We start from the raw sequence: 19,572 nt of genomic DNA, 5'->3' as shown, positions 1-19,572 counted from the left end.
TTTTTTTGTTTCCTGGTTACTGGTGCCAAGAGTGTTGACCATGGAGCCAAGCAGACTAAAGTTGTTAACAAAGTTGTTAACAATCTCAATCTCTTAACCATCCATCCTGATGCTGCCAATTGGTCCAGTGGTGAGAATCTTTGTCTTCTTGACATTGAGCCTCAATCCATACTTAATCATCTTAGAACAATTTAAATTACATAGTTCAGAAAATTAATTAAATGTCTTTTGCTGTGATTGGATAGAGTACGATCAGTAACAATTTTACAAAGCAATTCAGAACCAATTTTACAGATACTGCCTTTTTCCCACCAGTCTTAAACAACTAACATTCTATCATTCATTCTTTTCCTTGAGTTTTGTATTACAATCTTTTTTTAAAATATTTTGATTTCTAAGCAAAAAAGTTCACTTGGAATCTGATTTTTAAAAATCACATACTTCTCAATGTCCAGTTAGGTAATGATGAAACTGCTCTGTGTCTGTACTAACACGTATGACTATTAAACACTGTATTTGTGACTTAGAACTTAAATTTTTAATTTCTTTTTTTGTTGTAGATTTAATGATTTTTACTCCCTTATTTTTTTTTCCCTTTTTTTTCCATCCCTGGTAACCAGAGTTATGCTTGCTTTGTAGATTGAATTCGAGACGTTTCCATCTTTTCCTATATTCTGAAGTGGTTTAAATAGAATTTTTTTTTCTGGCAATTTTTAATGATCTATTGTTATTCTTTTCATTGGTTCTGTTTGGTGGTCACCCATTTCATTTCTTATTCATGTTATTTATGTTTTCTCCTTTACTTGGTTTACTAGTCACTTGGCAATTTTATCAAACCTCTCAAAGAATCAACTTCTAACCTTGTTTGTTCTTTCTCTTGTTTTTATTTCTGCTCTGATCTTATTTGAATGAAAGGTTGCAATAAGTTGAAATTAACTTTGCCAAATGCTTTTAAGCATTCTCTTAGTTTCTAAAATTTTATTCCTTGATCTTCCTATCAATTTCTGATTTATAATACTTGGATCTAATGGGATGCTTTGAGTATTTTAGGTTTTTCATTTATTGAGGCTTGTTTGGTATGTTCCATGTGCAATGTCAGCGAAGTATATTGAGCTTTTGTTCGGTGGAACAGTCTTTATATAGAATGAAATATATTAATCGTATTGTTTAGTTGAGAGGTGAAAACAGGACATGGAGTCACAGGGTTGTGACCATCTCTCCGAAAGGGTCAGACGAAATAAGAATAACCCAGCCCTCACTGTGGCAGAGCAGTAAAAGAGCCTGTAGCCCAGCCCCATGGTGCCTCTAGAGCTGCACCAACAGCAAGAGATTTGTTTATTCATTATTGACTCACAGTTGTGCTAGCAATAACAGAGTTTATTAGGGAAGAAAGTTGTAGATTGAGGGAGGCAACCAACACAAATCCAGATTTTAGCCCAAGTTCCAAGGCACAGTTTCTAAATTATTCTGGGATCTGGTTTCAGTTCAGCAATCAATTCCAAATCATCCAGCAAGGTTTGCCTTAGAGCAGTTATAAGTCAGCTTCTCCTTCAAACATCCTGGAAGAACAGCCAAACCTTTAACTGTGGCCAGCACAAATACAAGAAGCCTCAGGTCATACCTTTTCACTGTTTCTCCACAGCAGTGCCACAGTCTCTCCACCACCAGGGTCTTGCTGCCCCAAGCCTTGTTCACCTCAAGTCTTTCTGCTTAGTGTGGAAAACACTCTTTCTCTTTTCCTAGTCCTACAACTTATATAAGACCAAGCTGATTTGCAAGACCACATATCTATCTGCAGTTAAGGTTGCTGAAGAGCAGAGGGACTAACTATAGTGTGTTAAAAAAGTCTACTTTGAGGTTAACACCATATTTGTTCTTCTTTTTTAAAAAAATTTCTTTCCACTACTTCTGTTCTTTAACCCATGTAGTTTATATTAAGTGTTTTTAATATTATTGTGAAATTATCTATTTCTTTTTTCTGTACCACTGAAATTTTGTGTGTTTTCAGGTTTTGTCACTGGGTGCCTAGATATCTATTGTGGTTATGGCTTCTTGTTCAATTAATTCTTTAATCATAGTAATTTGCTGGTCTGTCTTGGAGAGGGTGAAAACAGGTCTCTCCTTGGAGGCTAGGATTTTGAAGCTCCACCTCACTTACTTTGGGCACATGGCCAGGAGAAGAACATCATGCTCAGAAGGGTGAACGGACAGCGAAGGAGAGGAAGACCCCAGATGAGATGGATTGATGCAGTGACTGGGGCAATGGGAGTTGTTGTGTCAGAATTAGTGAGACTGGTTCAGGTAGGATCGCTGAGCAGCTCAACCAATAACATTCCATGACAGGTTTAGAAGCAGGAGTGGCAGCCACTTCCTAAACAACTTGCTTCTGGAAACTCTTTGAACTTTAATATTTATTGATAGTTGTAGAGGAGTTTCCAGCATTTTGTTCACAAGGTCACTATGAGTTGTGCTTGACTTGAAGGCAATCAATAACAACATCTCTTATGCTACTTTTTGTCTTGAAGTCTATTTTATCAGTTAGTAATATTGCCATTCCTGCTCTTTTGATTGCCATTTGCTTGATGTATATATTTTTTCCACTCTGTTTTTTGTCTATTTTTGTCCTTGTATGTCTCTTGTAGACAGCATATTGATGAGTCAGGTTTTCTTATCTATTCTGCTATTCTTTTTCTGATGATTAGTGCATTTAAGCTATTAACATTCAGTGTTATTATCGGTAGGTATGATTTTAGTACTATATTTTGTAGGGTTGCCTTTTTTATTTCTTTTTTTTTAATTTACTGTATCACTACAAATTTTATTCAGAAACCCATCTTTGTGTTTTTTGTTGTTTGGGGTTGCCCTTTTTATTTTTTAAGATTTCTTTGTCCATTTACTTTTCTGTGCTGAACACATTATGTTTCATGCATATACTTTGTGTTTTATACAATCATTCATATATGTTGTGTTTTATTCATGTCCCTTGATTTTCATACATTCATATACTTTATATTTTATATAATTAATTACCATTGATCTATGTCTATTTTCACCCAACTTTTCAAGTCACTTTGAACATTTCCTATTTCTTCACCACTTCCCCCACCTCTGTGATTGCAATGACCCCCTTCCCTATTTACTGACTCCTTTTCACCCATATGTACAAGTGTTCATTGCCAATGTTTTCTTGTTTTTCTTTTTGTTGTTGTTGTTGTTGTTGTTGTTATATGCCATCAAGTGAGACCCAATCCATAGTTCCAGCCGGTTTTCAGAGACTGTAAACCACATGGGAGGAATTTGCCTATCTTTCTCCCATGGAGCATCTAGGATTCGAACTGCCTGCCTTTGGATCAAAAGCACAACTTCTTACCATTAGGCCACAAACACTCCTTAAATCTTTATTATTTTCCTCTGTTTTATTTTAGTGAAGTTAACTTTCTTTGAGATTACTATCTCAATTTGTTGTAGTGGCATATGACTTGAGCACTGGACAGTACAGGTCCAGATTATCCTACCTGTCTATAACTCTTAAAGAGCCAAGGCTCACTGTTCCTACTGCATACAAAAATGTATTTTATTAAAGCTGTAGTATCTTATAAATTTAAGACAGTAATAATATAGAAGTTAAATATGATAAGAAGCCTAAAGAAGATATTTTAATACTATCTTAACATACTTTAAAAAGTTTAATATACATAAAAGAAGAATACACACATTGTCAGTGTATAATTGAATTAATTTTCAGCATGAATTCATCCATCATACTACCACCCATCTAGGGAATACGTTACTAACACTCTAGAAGTCTCTCTTCTGACTCATTCCAGTTATTACCATCTCCTCCAAAATTCTGTTTCCTTTCTTATAGTCCCTGGAGGTTAAATGCTTTTTGTTTGTTTTAAACTTTGTATAAATAGAAGCGATTTTCTCTTGCTCTTCACTGTTTCTAAGCAATTCTTTTTTGTTGTTGTAAATAGTAGTACTTTGTTAATATCTGTCACTTTATAAATATATGCCCATGTATTCTTCTATTATAGGTGAATGTTAGGACTTGGTTTTGTTTGCATTATTCAGAGTGGCTATTTTGTTACACACAGGAGAGTATGAAGTAGATAAATGGGACCCTCTAAGAATCAAATCCCTATGCACATAAAAAACTTCTCCAACAGGGTAAAAAGGAAAGCCACAGACTGGGAAAAAATATTTGGTAATGACATGTCTGATAAGGGACTTGTATTTAGAATTTATAGAATACTCGAGCACCACAACAAGATAACAACCCAATTGCAAAATGGGCACAGGATATGAACAGACACTTGACCAAAGAGTACATTCAGATGGCTAACAAACACATGAAGAAATGCTCAAAATCTGTAGTTCTAAGAGAGATGCAAATCAAAACCATTTTGAGATATCATCTCACCCCAGTAAGAATAGCAAAATTCAACACAACAGCAAACAACAAATGCTGGTGAGGTTGTGGAGAAACTTTAACCCTTATTCACTGTTGGTGGGAGTGGTACAACCGCTATGGAAGGCAATATGGCACTTTCTCCAAAAATTGGAAATAGAAATACCATTTGACCCAGAAATTCCACTACTGGGAATATACCCTAAAGAAACCAGAACTGACACCGAAGCAGATATATGCACACCCATGTTTATTGCTGCTTTGTTCACAATAGCAAAGAGTTGGAAACAACCCAAGTGCCCATCAACAAACGAATGGTATATTCACACAATGAAATACAATTGTGCCGCACTGAGAACCAAAAACCTCATGAAATAGTATACAAAATGGGTGACCATAGAGGACATTATGCTGAGTGAAATATCTCAGTAACAATAAGACAAATATTGAATTATGCCACTGTTATAAAACAGGCCTGACATGGAGGTTAGGGGGAAACTAAGAAAAGAGGGGCTAAATAATTACATGACATTGAAACAGACGACGGAGAGAACTATAAAAGGAATATATGATTAGGGATTAGCAGCATGACAGGAGTCTAGAATAAGAGTTGTATAGTAAAGTGGACTGGTCGAGGAGACTGTGTAACAGTGAAAGAATTTTTATTTTTTTTTTTCCCAAAGATAAAAGCTAACTAGGGGAAAGGGAGGCAGGGAGGAAAATGTGCAACAATGAATGAATGAAAATCCAAGTTCTTTATAAACTTTCATTAAAATCTCATTTTTTAAAAATGGCTGTTTTGAATAGTATGTTTAGATTTAGTAATAAAAACAAGAAATATACTAGTTTCCACCATGGTTATACCAATTTTTATCCCCACAAACCCTAGACATTGTCAGTCTCCTTCCCTTTTTTAGTCAGTCCTCCTTGTTTTGTAGACTGTCTAGTGATGTCACGTTCTTTAAATTTCTATTTATCCTATAACTGAGGGGCACTCTAATAGCATAGAACTTAGGGAGTTGTACTGTTAACTTAAGGTTATTGTTATATACCATTGAGTCTACACCTACCCATAGCTGATCCTCTAGAGGATTTCAGAGGCAGTAAATCACACAGGAGGAGATTGCCCATCTTTCTTCCACAGAACAGCTGGTAGATTCTGTCCACCCGCTTTCAGGTTGGCAGCACAGCTTCTTACCTCTAGCCCATCAAATCCATCAACACCTCCATTGGAGAAAGATGAACATTCTCCTCCTATGTGATTTACCTCCTCCAAAAAACTGCTGGAATGACAGCTATGAGTTGGTTCCGTTGCAACAGTGAGACTGAGAATGACTAATAAGCAAAGAATCCAGATGGCATAATAATGGCTGCTAATCCAAAAGTAGGCTTTTTAATCCAGAAGCAATTCCATAAAAGAAATGATTTGACAGACTACTCCCATAGAGATTACAGTATGGAAAGCCCTATGGTACAATTTAACTCTCCCATTAGTGTTACTGTGATTCAGAATTAGCTCAATAGAAAGCAACAAATGAGAACTGATTGCAGAGTTTTTTTATATTGGCAGTTGAAAGCCATGCAAAACTAAAATCATATCTTCTCAAAGAGGGGAAAAACCCAACCCACATGATTTAATGAAGTTGAGTATCTATAAAAAGTGCAGCTGGCATGGAGTTGGCATCTTGTGACATCCACTAACTCAACAAAGGAAAAACTACCCAACAACACCATCAACAGTGCTAAACAATTCCTTTGTTGTCAAACATTGTTGGAGACGCTCAGAATCAGCTGTAAAACCTAGGGCAGGTGCTGACTGGAGAACAGACTATCAACTACTCATGTGCAAGTTGAAATTGCAGCTAAGGAAGATTGAAACAAAGCCAAATATGACCTTGAGTTTATCCCACCTGAATTTGAAAACCATATCAAGAACAAGTTTGAGGCCTTGAACATTAATGAATGAAAACCAGATGACCTGTGAGATGATATCAAGAATATCAATTATAAAGAGTACAAAAGGTTGCTAAGACAGTGGAAGAAGAAAGACTGAGATGGCTGTCAGAAGAGACTGTGAATATTGCACTAGAACACAGAGAAGCCAAAGTAAAAGGAACAAATCTGGAAGTTCAAGAGCAGAAAAAAAAAGATTTAAAAGGGCTGCTCAGAAGGATAAAGCAAAATATTATAATGAAATATGTAAATAGCTGGAGTTAGAAAATCAAAAGAAATGAACTCACTCAGCATTTCATAAGCTGAAGGAACTGAAAAACAAATTCAATCCTTGGGTTGCAATACTTAAAGATAGTATAGATAGACTAATAAATGATACAGGAAGCATCAGCAGAAGATGGAAGAAGTGCTAGAGTCACCATACCCCAAAAAATTTTCCTGATACAAGAATTTCATGAAATAGCATATAATCAAGAAGCAATGGTAATAAAGGAAGAAATTCAAGCCACTCCGAAAGAATTGGCAAAAAATAAGACCCCAGGAATTGGTGGGAATACCAATTGAAATATTTCAACAAACAGTTGTAGCTCTGGACATGCACACCGGGTTGTGCCAAGAAATCTGGAGGACAGCTACCTGACCTACTGACTGGAGGAGATCCATATATATTCCCATTCCCCAAAAAGGTGTTCCAGCAGTGTGGAAATGGTCGGACAATAGCACTAAATATTACATGTAAGGAAAATCTTGCTGAAGTTTATTCAAAAGTGATGGGGACAGTACATCAACAGAAAACTGCCAAAAGTACAACAAGCAGTGTTTAGAGGAGGCTGTGGCACTAGGGATATCATTTCCAATGTCAGATGGATCTTGGCTGAAAGCAGAAATTACTGGAACACATTTGTCTTTTAATGACTATGCAAAGGTATTTAATTTTATAGATCACAATAAATTGTGGCTATCATTGAGAAGAATGGTAATCCCAGAAAACTTGATTGTGCTCATGTGAAACTTGTGCTTTGACCAGGAGGCAGTTTTCAGACCAGAACAAGGAAAAACTGCATGGTTCGAAAATCAAGAAAGAAATAAATCATGAAATGTGTCCTTTTTCAATAGCTTTTCAATCTATATGTGGAGCAGATCATTTGGGAGGCAGGATTCTATGAAGAATGTGCATTAGGATTGGAGAAAGATTTAACAACTCTGTTATCTTGATGACACAACTTTGCTTGCTGAAACTGAGGAAGACTTGATGTGTTTGCTGCAAAAGATCAAGGACAGCAGTCTTCAATACGGATTACATCTCAGCATCAAAAAAAAAAAAAAGAACCAACAAGATTTTTACCACCAGGCCAATAAGCAGAGCCATGATAAATGGAGAGGAGATTGAGGATGTTGACAATTTTATTTTACTTGGGTCCACAATCAGCAGTCTTGGCTCCAGGAGTCAGGAAATCAAAAGGTGACTTGCTTTGAGAAAGTTTGCAATCTGGAAGCTCTCAAAAATGCTAAAGAGCAGTTATATCACTCTTGAGACTAAGGTATTCCTGTTCCATGCCATGATCTTTGCAGTTGTTATGCCTCTGAGAGCTCATAATGTCTAAGGATGACAGAAAAATAATAGATGCCTTTAAGTTGTGGTACTGGAGAAGAATATTGACCACGCATGTCATGGACTGCCAGGAGAACTAACAGGCCTCCTGGAGAGGGTAAACCAAGTTGCATCCTTGGAGGCAAAGATTGTGAAGCTCCATTTTATATACTTGGGCATGTTTCCAGGGGGGACCAGTCCTTTGAGGAGGACATCATGTTTGGAAATGTGGAATGTCAGCGCAGAAAAGGAGGACCCTGGATTAGATAATTGACATAATGACTGTGGCAATAGAGGCAGGTGTGTCAGAGACAGTGAAATTGGTTCAAGATAGGGCAGGGTTCAAAGCTATTGTTCCTAGGATCACCATGAGATGTAGTCAACTTGACAGTACATACAAATCTTTGATTTTTAGAGAGAACATTATATACCAAAAGAATGAGAATTTCATTGTAAATAGTCTGAGAAAGTGATACTTTGGGAAGGAGATCATTTGGGCAGATTAATCTTTTTTTTTTTTTTTAAGTCAAAAGGTTATAATAAACTCAGTCAGGACAGTTTCTGAAGTGGGCTCGCAGTCACCTCAGCTTTGAGCCTTGTGGCTTTCAGCCAGTGTTACAAAGTTCTCAGTCCTGCCAGTATTGGCTCTCCCCACCTCAGCTGTCCAACAAACTTGAGCAAAGGCTCTTAACGTAGCTCTAGTTCTGTCTGTGGGGGGTAGCAGTCAGTTCCATCTCATGTTGGCTGTCTGGTCCTCTGCGCCTGCTGCTGTGGCTGTTCAGATTAATCTTTAAGGGATCTGAAGTTTATTCCACCAAACAGTTTGTGTGCTCTGTTGGCATATATGTCTGTTTATAACTTATCAAACTATTTCCAGAGTTGATATGAAAAGCTGTTACTAAACTTGCCATAAGCCAGTATCTTACACAAATTAGATTGTGTAAGTGTACGTTTCCCATTACGTATTAAATAGTGAACAAAAGCTGTTCTGTTAAATGATTCTTTTTGTATCATTACACATTCATTAGTTAGCCTGTATGGCTTTTTCAGATAACATTTTTTAACTATTATAATTAAGTTTAAAATAAGAACTTTTTTTATAGTTAGAATAATTAGAATGAATTCAGATGAAGTAAACCAAAGATAAGAATGTAATTGTGTTAACGTTTTTTTTTAAAGAACCTATTCTTATGGGAAATCCACATTATAGAAGCAAAATAGGACCTGATTTTATTTCAGAAATTAGAATTGCTTAAATTCTTATTCTTGAACAAACTGGGAGGGAGGGGGAAGGAGTTGAAAATATGTTACTGTTTCACACTGGGAACATAGAAGTTAATAGGGTTCTTCATACTTAGTGACAAAATTAGAGTCCTGAGTGTCACAAATGATTTTCAGTTTATCTATTAATCTAAAGGCCAGTGGCTTAAACATATCCAGTAGCACTGCAGAAGAAAAGCCTACAGTCTTTTTTAGTAAATATTAAAGCCAAGGAAACTTAATGTACAGTTCTCTTCTGTAGCACATGTGGTCACCACAATTCAGAAATGATTAAATAGCAATGGCTTGTTTCGGGGACAATGTAAATTAAAAATTACAGAGCAGAACTATTATTGATCTCTTAATCTTGTCCCTCATTTCTTCTGTATACAAACTGATCTTTTCTGATGACTGTGTCAGGCAATCTAATTTAGCTTCAGTAATGATAAAATTTTTCTTTTTAAAATATTTTTAATATTGGTATTTCAGAATATCTTAAATACCACTAAATTTCTTAAAGCTTTAAAAAATGCATTATTGGGAAATGTCTTCACTTAACATTATTATGTAATTCAGAAAAAACACCTAGATATGTCTTTTTATTATATACATTTTGTTATATGTGTAACAAGTGCTTTAAATGGATTATGTGTTATGTCTTTTATTTCTCTCCCAATTTCCTAATTTAAAATATAAAAATAGCATTCTCTTATTTTAAGCTCTTTTTCCCCTTTCAGCTCAACAAGAAGATGATGAATTTGTGTGTCAGATAATTTATGTCTTCTATCAAATGGTCTTCCACCAAGCCACAAGAGATGTCATAATCAAAGAAACACGTATCCTTTTAGTGTCTAAAATAAATTATGACATTTCACATATTCAGAAAAGATGCATCTTTTGGGGTTTGTTTTTTCCTCTTGCAGAGTCTCAAATAATATAGCATGCATCAAGCTTTGAAATAAATTTAGAAAGTTAATTTTCCATAGAAGTTGTTGACCTTAAGTCAATAGGTAGGTCAAATATAAAAGCCAAACTCACTGTCCTCACGTTGATTGCAACTCATAGAACACCTACAGGAAAGATTCAAGCTGCCCAGTAGAGTTTTCAAGGCTTGTAAATCTTCATAGAAGCAGACTGCCACATCTTCCTCTCATGTAGCAGCAAGTTTTTTAGCCCTGTGCAACCAGGAATCTTCAAATAAAATATAGTGCAGAGTTTTATTAACTTGTCAAGCTACAGTTCCCAAGAAATTTGACAGATGTGTCAGAAATCCTTTCTCTATAATGTAAATCTAATTCAGTTCTTTGAACTATCCTTTCTTCTGTGTCTGTCTCTCTCTCCCCATCACACACACACACACACACACACACATTGCCATCAAGTTGGAACCTACTCATACTATTTCTCTATTGGGTTACTAAGGCTGTAAATTGCAGAGGAAGAGATTGCCTGTCTTTCTCCCATGAAGCTGCTTGTAGATTTTAACCAATAGGTAGGTCCTGCTTCCTTTGGATTGTGTCACCAGAGTGCCTACTCTTCTAGTCTTACCATATTCACTCTTAATGGGGAAATATATCTATTCTCATGACTTCAGACACCATTGAGATGGTAAATATTTAAAATCTTGGGAATCTCTTTGCTGAGATTCAGGCATTTGTTCTGACACCTGAATGTCTTCTACCTACCTAAAAGAGCATAGCATGGTAGAACCTAAAGATAATTATAATGAAATAACACTTACTTTAAATTACCTTTTGTCCCTAACTAGCTGCCATACCTTGGGTAAGTTGCTTAGTCTTCTGAGCACATGACTTTGCATCTCTAAACAGGCAGCAATACTAATCTTAATGTAAAGACCCAACCTACCATATATGATTAATTGATATAAAGGACATATTCATTACTAAGACGTGTAACAACTCAAAAGGGCCTCTTTTTTATTATTATTAACATTTTTATTATTGAGAAGTTAATTTGCAGGGTACATACAAGAAGAAAAGTAACTGCACCTGATAGGAAAGACTAGGGTGGACCTCTTTCCAGTGTTCTTTGTCTTAAGATTTGGTACAGTAAGTAGTTAAAGATGTAATAGAATGAATTCTTTTTTTTTAATTAATTTCAGTGAACATTTACAGAGATTTTGGATTTCCATTCATTCATTGTTTCACTTTTCCTTGAAAAGCAAAAGGAAAAAACTCCTTCATTGGTATACAGTCCCCCCACGCACCCCCACCCCGAGTATACTCCACTCTGCAACCCTCATTCCAAACTCTTATGATAATCATAATGCCCTAAAATATATTACTTTTAAACTGTTCTCTCCCTCTTCGGCTTCAATGCAGTATACATAATTTATCCAGCTTTTCTCAATCTTACCCCCACCCTGATGTCAGCCTCATTCTACAACAGTGGCACCATACAGTATTTGTCCTTTAGTGACTGAGATATTTCACTCAGCATAATGCTCAAAAGGACCTTTTGTCACCTAGTAGATGAGGTGATGTACTACCAATTGATAGAGAGGTGTGACTCCATGCAACAAAGATGGCAATCTCCTATGCAATTTATAGAAAGCTCAGTGGAGACAAGCTATGAGTCAGTTCTGACAAGAACAACACACAGAGATACTCAGTAAATGGTAGTTTATGATTATTGCATCCAAAAGGAAAAGCAAGACTATCAGCAGACTCACCTGAAAGTCTCCAGATAATGCAGTTAAGTATTCAGCAACTAGCTAAAAGGTTGATGGTTTGAAATCACTCAGAGGCTCCTTGAAGGACATAGGTGAAAATATACTTCTGAAAAAAATTGCAGTTGGCATTTTTACTCTACACACTTGAGGTTACTATGAGACAAAGCTGCCTCAAAAGCAACTAACAACTCTCTTGTAAAAACATAAAAGAATGTGTCTGCCTAATATTGCTACTCCTGTATTCTATGTTATTTGTAATTTACTATAAGAAGTCCTGATGGCACTTTCATTAAAGAATTCACCTGCTATCAGAAAAGTTGATGGTTTGAACTCACCAACTACATCCTAGAATAAAAGGCCTGCCCTTCTGCTTCCATGAAATGTAAGCTTAGGAAACTGTTCAACGGTTCCACTCTGTTTTACAGGGTCACTACAAGTCAGATTTGACCCAAACCACAATAACATACACACTGTCTTCTGGTTGCTAATATCCAACTTAGAGCTATTTGCCTTTTAATGCAGAGCTCTGAAAGAGTTCTGTCGTGTACAACAAAGAAATAAAGGAACAGATGGGAGAAATTATAGGTCAGACCCATGAGATGGACAACCCAGAAGTACAGAGGTTCTACTTGGGTGCCTAATGCATGCCCTAGGATTATTGGAGAGCCACACACTTTCAAAGTGGCCTAAAAGAATTAAAGTGACCTTTGAATTTCTTTGAAAATAGTATCATAAATGTAGAATTCCCATAAATATTCTTGTTTTCCATTTCTAGCTAACATAAACATGCAGGATTGTCTAATAAAAATAAATATTCTCAATCTCAGAAGTAGTTTTCATCTTTAACATTTTTTATTCAGAAGCTCCAGCATATCTCATAGATCTGATGCATGATAAAAACAACGAAATCCGAAAGGTCTGTGATAATACCTTAGATATTATAGCGGTAAGTAATTATTGTTTCTGTATCATTTATAATGAGTTTTATTTGAGGAAGATGGAAACACTGTAAGCTTCGTTTTGAACTGTGCATTCAATATAAACATAAATTTATATTTTGATAAAGTTCAGGAAATTGTATGATACCAGATTAGTCTATTAAACCTTAAAACTTTTCCTTTCAAATTTTATGTATCTGTTAATTTTTAAAAGAGGTTTTTTACATATTCAGAGTTTCACATTGGCTCTACTTGTTCTTTTAGAATTACTTGGTCTGCATAGAAGTTATTTTGTAGTAGAGAGCTAGATAACAATTTCTGCTCACACACTAATGACCATTCAATTTTGCAATTTAATTTCTGAAAAATAAGCCAGATCAACTATTTCTTCCATTATCTGATCTTTTTTTATATACATAGATGTGCAGGGGTTTGTATGGTGTGTGGGGTTTTTTTACAACTTGCTTTAGAATGATGATTAATCTTACTGTTATTTATGACTGTAGAGATTTTGAAAGAATTATGACTAAAGGAATAAGACCAGAGAAATTCTTCAAATCCTAGAGTAAAAACTCACTGAACTTGCAAATTTGTCTGGCAAGATTAGACTGCCAACCATAGTCTTCTACCCTGTGTTAGGCCTTCTGCCAGGACTGTACCTAATATGAGACATTTTAGATTTCTGTTTTGTTTTTCCACATATCCTATAATTAGGAAGTTCTGTTGGCCAGATAGTAAGAAGCTGTGCTGCAGTACCAAAGGCATGTGGTTCAAATCCACTAGCTGTTCCACAAGAGAGAGATGGCCACTCTCCTGTTATTAACATCCTCTGAAAACCTGCAGGAGGGTCGGTTATGGGTCAATTTCGACTTGAAGGTAAAACAACAAAAAAAAAAACATAACTTAAGTTAGGACTACTTGATGCCTTCTTTGTCACTGAATTTATACTTTTTCCTTTAACCTGTTTTTGTTGTTATGTGTTATCTGGTCTCTTGCGACACATAGCAAGCAACCCTATGTGCAAAAGCCCTAAAACCTGCTCTAGCCTGTGCCAACTTTACTGTTGCTGACACACCTACTCTCATTACCCCAGTCACTGTATCAATCCATCTCATCAATGGTCTCCCTCTCTTTCTCCTTACCTCCACGCTTCCAAGCATGATGTCCCTCTCCAAGGACCCATCCCTCCTTTTAAAATGCCCTAAGTATTTCAGATGAAGCCTCAGAATCCTTGTCTCCTAGGAGCAGGCTGGCTTCACCCTCTCTAGGAAAAATCTGTTTGTTTTCCAGGCAGTCCATGGTATATTCAACACTCTTCTCCAGACTATGGTCTGGATCAGGCACACCATTCTCTGCAGGGTAATATTGTTACTCTTCAGTACTCTGGAAAGGTCCCTGACTGCAGACTTTCCCAATGCAATTCATCTCTTGATGAATTGGTAGCAACAGTGTTGATTGTGGAGCCAAGCAAACTAAAGCTGTTAACAATCTTAATCTCCTCACCGTCTATTATTATGCTGCCAATGGGCCCAGTGGTGAGAATCTTTGTTTTCTTGATGTTGAGCTTTAATCCATATTGAAGGCTGCAGTCCTTTATCTTCTGTAGCAAACACCTCAAGTCCTCTTCAATGTCAGCCAGCAGGGTTGTGTCATCTGCATAACTCAGGTTGTTGATGAGTCTTCCTCCAATCCTGATGCCTCGTTCCTCCTCATACAGCCCAGCCTCCCAGATGATCTTTTCTGCATATAGATTGAAAAAGCATGGAGATGGAATGCATCCATAGCATACACCCTTCCCGATTTTGAACCATGTAGTGTCTCCTTTCTTTGTTCTGACAACTGCCACCTGGTCCAAGTATAAGTTTCACATAAGCACAATCAGATGTTCTGTGATTCCCATTCCTCTCAGAGTCAGCCACAGTTTAACACACAATCAAATGCCTTTGCATATTCAATGAAACACAGATAGCTATTCCTCTGGTACTTTCTGCTTTCAGCCAAGATCCATCTAACATTAGTGACAATATCCCTAGTACCACAGCCTCTTCTAAACCCAGTCTGCACATCTGACAGTTCTCTGTGATATTAATTATAATTGTTCGATAATTTCCACACTCTGTTGAGTCACCCTTCTTTGGAATGGGAACAAATATAGATCTCTTCCAGTCAGTTGACTAAGTGATTGTCCTCCAGATTTCTTGGCACAATTTGGTGAGCACATCTAGGGCAGCATCTGTTAGTTGAAATATGTCAATTGGTGTGGCGTCCATTCCTGGGACCTTATTTTTTGCCAATTCTTTCAGAGCAGCTTGAACTTCTTCATTTATCACCACAGGCTCTTGTTCATATGTTGTTTCATGAAATTCTTATGTGTCTGCCAATTACTTTTGGTACAATGACTCTGTGTACTCTTTCCATCTTTTAATACTTCTTGATCTTTTAATATTCTGCCTAATGCATCCTTATTAATGCAACTAGTCAGTATTATATATACTAAAATGCATAAGAACCTCTGAATTTGTGCCATGCTCTTGCCATAGACAGTGTGGGAGAGAGAAATGTCAGTTTATTTGTCTCCAATCAGTTTTTTATTAACTTCTTTGAGGAAAGGTAATATGTTCAGATTTTTGTATTGGATACATTTAGTTTATAATGAACACTAAGTTGGTGATAGTTTTCTAAAGTCTAGTACAGCCTTATTATAAAAATTTCATTTTTCTTGTGTATTGATGAGTCAGAACCAACCCACAGCTGACCCTCCAGCAGGTTTTCAGAGACAGTAAATTGCACAGGAGAGGATTGCCCATCCTTCTCCTACAGAGTACCTGGTGGATTTGAACCACATGTCTTTCAGATTGCAGTGTAGCTTCTTAACACTAGGCCACCAGAAGTCCTTCTGCTGTATTATATTATTACTAATTAGTCATAATATTAATACTAAGTGTTAGAAAAATATTTAGTATCAAATAAGAGCATTTGTTATAAAGTAAAAATATTTTACTCCCAATTATTTCTAAGATCTGGGCTCAGTTCTCCCTTATCTTAAACTAGAGTCCCCTGCACTCTATGCCACTTTACTTTTCCAGATACTGCCTATCATTCTCCTCTTCAGAGCTAGTAAGGAATTGTGCTGCCAATGCACAAGGTATACAGTTTGAATCCACCATGAGCTGCTCTGTGGGGGAAAGATGAGTACTCCACTCCTGTGAGCTTTACTGCCTCTGAAAACTGGCTGAGGGGTCAGAGATGGTTGGTTCTGACTCTGTAATACTAAAAAATAACAGCCTTATCATTCTCCTCTCTAGTGCCAGATATTTGGAAAAGTTTCTATATGTTTTCATTTCCTCACTTCTCATCCTCCTTTTAGTCTAAGACAATTCTGGATTCCATTGCTCTTACTGCACTGAAACAGTTCCCACTGAATTAGCTTGACCTTCATTTTTTTTTATTTTGCAAGTATTTTTATTTCATTTTCAATCTTTACTTTCCTTGGTTAAGCTTACCATTCATGAAAGAAGAATCCTTTCCAGGCTTAAAATATAAAATCACAAAAGGAATTAAATTATTACAGTCTTAAGAACCCTAATGAGAATTTTAAAGAAGAATCAATTAAGTAAACCTTCTGATAAACCAGCTATATATAGCTCCCTAAGATATATAGAAGAGTCCATAATGAACTCTGGTAGTATAGTCCATTGGATATTGTGCCCTGACCCAAAAGTGGTATTCAACCCTCCTGTATTTAAAACCCATCTCAAGAATAGATTTGATGCATTGAACACCAGTGAACAAAGACTAGATGAGTTGTGGGATGGCATCAAGCTTTCATCATTCATGAAGAAAACAGAAGTTCATTTAAAAGACAGGAAAGAAAACAAAGATCACATTGATGTCAGAAGCTACTTTAGTGTAGAGAAACTAAAGAAAGAGGAAGAAATGTTGATAACAGAGGGCTGAACCAAAGATTTCAAGCGGAAGCTATAAAAAACAAAGTATGATCATGAAATTACAGAGACCTGGAGTTAGGAAAGAGCATCACACTCATTTCTCATGTTGAAAGAACTGAAGAACAAATTCAGTACTCAAGTTGCAACACTGAAGGATTCTCTGGACAAAATATTGAATGATTCAGAAAACATCTAAAGAAGGAAAATATGCAGAGTTACATACCAAAAAGAATTTATCAGCACCAAACCATTTTAGGAATTAGCATATTATCAAGCAAGAACCAGTGACACTGAAGGAAGCAGTCCAAGCTACACTGAAGGCACTAGCAAAATTGAAAACTTAAAAAAAATATGTCAAACTCATTGCCATCGCAAGAAGCTTCACTGCAATCCCAGAGGTGTGCGGTATGGTTCGAATCCACCAGAAGCTCTCCTGGAGAAGGGTCAGTCTCCTCCTGTAGCAGTCAGATCTGATTTGACGGTACATGCACTAAAATAAAGAAAAAAGAAAAAACACAAAAGAAAAAACCACAAAACTCATTGCCATCGAGTCGCAGTCAATTCATAACTGGCCCTCCAGTTTGGGGGACGGTATAAATCACACAAGTGGAGATTGCCCGTCTTTTTCCCGCAGAACTACTGGTGAATTCAAACCACCATAGATGTGCCACCTTCGAGTTAGCAGAGACCTGGCTGCCAGAGCTCCGTAGGCAAAAAGGTAAGACTCTGGAAATTGATGGAATACCATTTGAGGTGTTTTCAGCAAACAAAGTAAAGAATACTTGAAGAAATTACTGAAGAAAATCAAAGACTTCAGCTTTCAGTATGGATTATAACTCAGTCAGGAAAACCAAAATCCTCACAGTTGGACCAATTGGAAGCACCATGATAGGGAAATGAATGACATTTTCAAAGATTCCATTTTACTTGAATCCACAATCAAGATCCATGGAAGCAGCAGTCAAGAAATCACATGATGTATTGAATTAGGAAAATATGCTGTCAAAGACTTTTTTAGAGGAGATCTGGTGGCCTAGTGGCAAGAAGCTGCACTGCAATCCCAGAGGCGCATGGTTTGAATCCACCAGATGCTCTGCCGGGAAAGGAGGGACTATCTCCTCCTGTACCAGTCAGATCTGATTTGACGGTACACAGACACACAAAATAATAATAATTTTTAAAAAAAGACTTTTTTAAAGAGCTAAAAAATAACAGTATCAGTTTAAAGACTTAGGTTTGGCTATTCCAAGCCATGATGTTTTCTGTTGCTTCTTATATATATATGAAAGCTGAACAATGAATAAGGAAGAGCAAAGAAGAATTAAAGTAGTATTACAGTAGAGGGGGGAGAGGGATCACAATTTTTTGCTTAGATAAAGTTCATGTCTATTTTTATTTGTAGTGATTTGTCATGATATGCGTGATGATATCTCACAAACTGGTCTTCTTAGTTAAGCTTTAAGAAGAGGTTGTTTGAAGAAATAATTGTACTTTGAAATTTGGTTATAATATGCTTAGTCAAGACTAAAAGTCAACATTTGAAAAATAAGTAATATATACATAAATCCAGCAACTCTTATGTGTGCATGTGTCTTTATTTTGTGTGTGTGTGTGTGTGTGTGTGTGTGTGTGTGTATGTATCAATCATTGGGAGAAATATTTTATAAACTGCAACCAGCATCTTAAAGTGACTGCAATAATGGTCTCAAGCATAGCAAAAATTGTGAGGATGGTTAAGTACTAGGAAATGTTTCCTTCTGTTGTACACAGGGTGTCTGTGAATCAGAAGCAGATTGATGGCACCTAACAACAGCAAAAACACCTTACTGTTAATAAGCAGCTAAATTATTCTCATGTTGTTATGTGCTGATGTGTCAAAACTAACCAGTAGCTGACCCTTCAGGAGGTTTTCAGAAGCAGTAAATTGCACAAGAGGAGAGTATTCATCTTTTCTGATTGAATAGCTGCTGAATTTGAACCACTTGCCTTTGGATTGACAGTGCAGTTCCTTACCACTAAGCCACTTGTTTTAATTTAATAGGAAGAATTTCATTAAATAAACCATATCACAGTCTCAATTAGAAGACTGCCACATTAAAGGAGAAAGAAAAAAAAAATCTGTTTTCCATCAGTCATGTGGGAACACAAAGCAGATCTGTGTAGCTCTCTGTTATCCTGTAGTGTGTTAATCAGATACAAGGTGTGACAGAAACCAGTGACAATGAGTTTTCCTGATAGTGAACAGGCTCTGATAATGGGCAAGTTAATGCTTCATAATGTTTTAATGGTTAAATAGTAAACAAAATTATATAGGACTTCACAAAGGATGGCATTTTCTAGGTAAAATCAAACCATAAGACTTTCACTGACACTTTAGAATTTATGAAAATTGAATAAGATCATAATCTAAGAAACCGAGAGAAGAAGATAAAAACAATGCATGTTTTCTTTTAAATACAGAATGTACTAATATCTAAGACAAGGAAACTAGGGTACACATATTGTAAAAATTAGTGTTCCAAAACTGTATGGGGAAAAAATGAAACACAATATAGAATATTTCTACAAAATCCTAATATATTTTAATGACATATCTTGGCTAAAGTTGTGTTTTGACATCCCTGAATTCTCATCATTATCTTGTGGATATAGGAATGTTGTTGTGCTGTTGTTGTTCTTGTTATGTGCTGTCGAGTCGTTTCCGACTCATAGCGACCCTATGCACAACAGCCCTAAACCCTGCTCTATCCTGCGCCAACCGCACCACCTCTGACACACCC

At 36.4% G+C, this 19,572-nt stretch overlaps 1 protein-coding gene across 1 annotated transcript in view; it reads left to right on the top strand.

Annotated features, from left to right (window-relative positions):
• Positions 1-19,572, top strand: part of KIFAP3 (kinesin-associated protein 3) — a 213,303-nt gene that overhangs the window by 113,627 nt on the left and 80,104 nt on the right. Inside the window, exons 14-15 of the mRNA XM_006887460.1 lie at positions 9,935-10,051; positions 12,768-12,853. Of these exons, the coding sequence (XP_006887522.1) occupies positions 9,935-10,051; positions 12,768-12,853 (203 nt within the window). The remainder of the gene's footprint in view (positions 1-9,934; positions 10,052-12,767; positions 12,854-19,572) is intronic.

The sequence above is a fragment of the Elephantulus edwardii genome, unplaced genomic scaffold, assembly GCF_000299155.1.
Source record: "Elephantulus edwardii isolate Elephantulus edwardi_28Jun2011 unplaced genomic scaffold, EleEdw1.0 scaffold00057, whole genome shotgun sequence".
In the NCBI taxonomy this organism is placed as follows: domain Eukaryota; kingdom Metazoa; phylum Chordata; class Mammalia; order Macroscelidea; family Macroscelididae; genus Elephantulus; species Elephantulus edwardii.
Note: the sequence above shows the minus strand (reverse complement) of the source record. Positions and strands in the feature narration are given on the sequence as shown.